Below are 2545 nucleotides of genomic sequence, written 5' to 3'. Positions count from 1 at the left end.
TTCTCACTCATAGGTGGGTGTTGAACAATGAGAACACATGGACACAGGGAGGGGAGCACTACACACTGGGGTCTGTTGGGGGGAAACAGGGGAGGGACGGTGGGGTGTGGGGACTTGGGGAGAGATAGCAAGGGGATAGATGCCAGATGTAGGTGATGGGGAGGAAGGCAGCAAATCACAGTGCCATGTGTGTACCTATGCAACAATCTTGCATGTTCGTCACATGTACCCCAAAACCTAAAATGCAATAAAATAAATTTTACAAAATCATAACATAAAGAGATTGCATTAAACACTTCTGTTCCACATTATATTACAGTACTATTAGCATCCATTTCAATAAGGGAAGAAACGTAGAAGTTCTAACTTTTAGAAAGAAAAAAATTAAGTGGCCGGTGTTCACAGTTTATATGCTGATATAAATGGAAACTTTAGAAAAATTTATAGACAAATTCTTTCAACTCATAAAAGAACCCATCAGGTTCATGAAAAATGAGACTAATAAACAAAATCAATTGTACTAGTAAACATCAGCAAAGGAATAAAAAGACATGCAATGTACAATAACAATAAAAAATGTTAACTCGAAATGTCTAATGAAATGTTTACAAAATCTTATTGAAGAATATTAAAAAACTGTATTGAAAGACACTAAAGAAAACTAAAATAAGAGAACAAATATAACACCTTTCAGATAAGAAGATACATATTTTTAAAGATATCAGTTCTCCTAGAATAGCTGTACAGATTCAATACAATTCCATAGAAAATCGCAGCATATATTTTCGTTGCTGTTTTTTGAGGTGAGCTGTCAGTCTGTTGCCCATGCTGGAGCAGTGTTGCAATCATGACTCACTGCAACCCCAACTTTCCATGCTTAAGCAATCCACCCACTCAACCAAAGTAGCTGGGACCACAAGGTATGCGCCACCATGCCTGACTAATTTTTTTAATTTTAAATTTTTTAGAAATGGAGTCTCACTTTGTTGCCCAGACTGGTCTTGAATTCCTGTCCTCAAAAAGTCCTACCACCTCAGCCTCCCAAACTGCTGGGATTACAGGCATGAGACACTGCACTTGGCCCAGAGCTTTCTTAAAGCCTAATAAGTCAATTCCAAAATGTATGTGGCAAAACAAATAGCCAACAATTGCTAAGGCACAGTGGAATAAAAGCAAGCTAAGAAGCTTAGTCCTTTCCCAGAGACATATCCCAAAGCTTTGAAGATTAAGCCAATTAAAACTATTGGCACAGAGATAACCCTATGGATCAATGGAAGAAAATAAAAAGCCCAGAAACAAATCCAAGCTTGAACAGAAACATGAGGTAAAGGTGACATTGCATGTGTGGCAGTGTGTAAACCAATGTCTACTCAATAAACGTTGCCAGCACAGTCGTTACCTGCTTAGCAGACAACATTGAACTTCTGCCTCATTGCACTCACGCGCGTGCGTGCACGCACACACACACACACACACGTGAATATATATATGAAATCAAGATGGATCAAGACTTACACAGAAATGTAAATATTTGAACCTGTAGAAGAAATTAGAGAAAAATGTTTTCATCTTGGGGTATGAGGGGATTCCTTAAGTGAGCGTAAAGTTGCATTACCTGCTTAGCCCTCACTAAGGGGCCTGTGGGACTGTTTTTCAGAGACTTTTTTCCAGCCCTCACCTTGGCGCCTGGCTTCTATTTTACTTGGATTAGTCTGTGGTGGCCTATGTGCTATTATCCTGGGGATGACAATTGTTTTCTTCAAATCCAAAGGTAAGTGAGAGAGAGAAGCATGGTTCTTCATGGTTCCAGTAGCGCTGACATCAGGCTGCCCTCACACACCTCCAGGTGCTGTTCTTCCAGCCCTAGGCTCCTGGGTCCACCACTTGAGGCACAGGGAACCCGGTCTTCAGCCTCCTCTGTGCTGACCTGAAATGGCTGCTTCGGAAAATGCCAGCCTCTTCCAGTCCCTTTCTACCCTACATGGAGCACAGAATAAGCAGATAATTGATTTTCCGTACTTAAAGAATTCATATAAATTTCTACAAACAGGCTGAGTGGGGTGGCTTGTGTCTGTGATTCCAGCACTTTGGTAGGCCGAGGTGGGAGGATTGCTTGACCCCAGGAGTTTAAGACCATTCTGGGCAACATGGCAAGAATTCCTCTCTACAAAAAAATTTTTTTTAATAAAATAAAATAATTAGCCAGGTGTGGTGGTGCTTGACTGTGGTCCTGGCCACTCAGGAGGTTGAGATGGAAGGATAGCTTGAGCACAGGAGGTCAAGGCTTTAGTGAGCCATATTCGCACCACTGCACTCCAGCCTGGGCAACAGAGTGAGACCTTGTCTCAAAAAATAAATAGGTAAATTTCTATTAATGACAAGAGTCATAAGAAAATTTCAGGGTAGTTGCAAAAACTTCGTAAAAGAGGAAATAAAACTGACTGACTCGGATAAAATGTTTTTTTTTTTTTTTTTTTTTTTTTTTTTTTTTTTTTTTTTTTTTTTTTTTTTTTTTTTTTTTTTTTTTTTTTTTTTTTTTTTTTTT

The 2545-nt window shown here is 39.5% G+C and overlaps 1 protein-coding gene across 1 annotated transcript in view; it reads left to right on the top strand.

Moving 5' to 3' along the window:
- Positions 1–2545, top strand: part of BTNL3 (butyrophilin like 3) — a 42589-nt gene that overhangs the window by 31742 nt on the left and 8302 nt on the right. The window contains 1 exon segment of the mRNA XM_017517513.1: positions 1658–1771. Coding sequence (XP_017373002.1) covers positions 1658–1771 — 114 coding nt within the window.

Source organism: Cebus imitator, unplaced genomic scaffold (assembly GCF_001604975.1).
Source record: "Cebus imitator isolate Cc_AM_T3 unplaced genomic scaffold, Cebus_imitator-1.0 Scaffold634, whole genome shotgun sequence".
Lineage (NCBI taxonomy): Eukaryota > Metazoa > Chordata > Mammalia > Primates > Cebidae > Cebus > Cebus imitator.
This window is presented reverse-complemented; position numbering and strand designations above follow the sequence as displayed.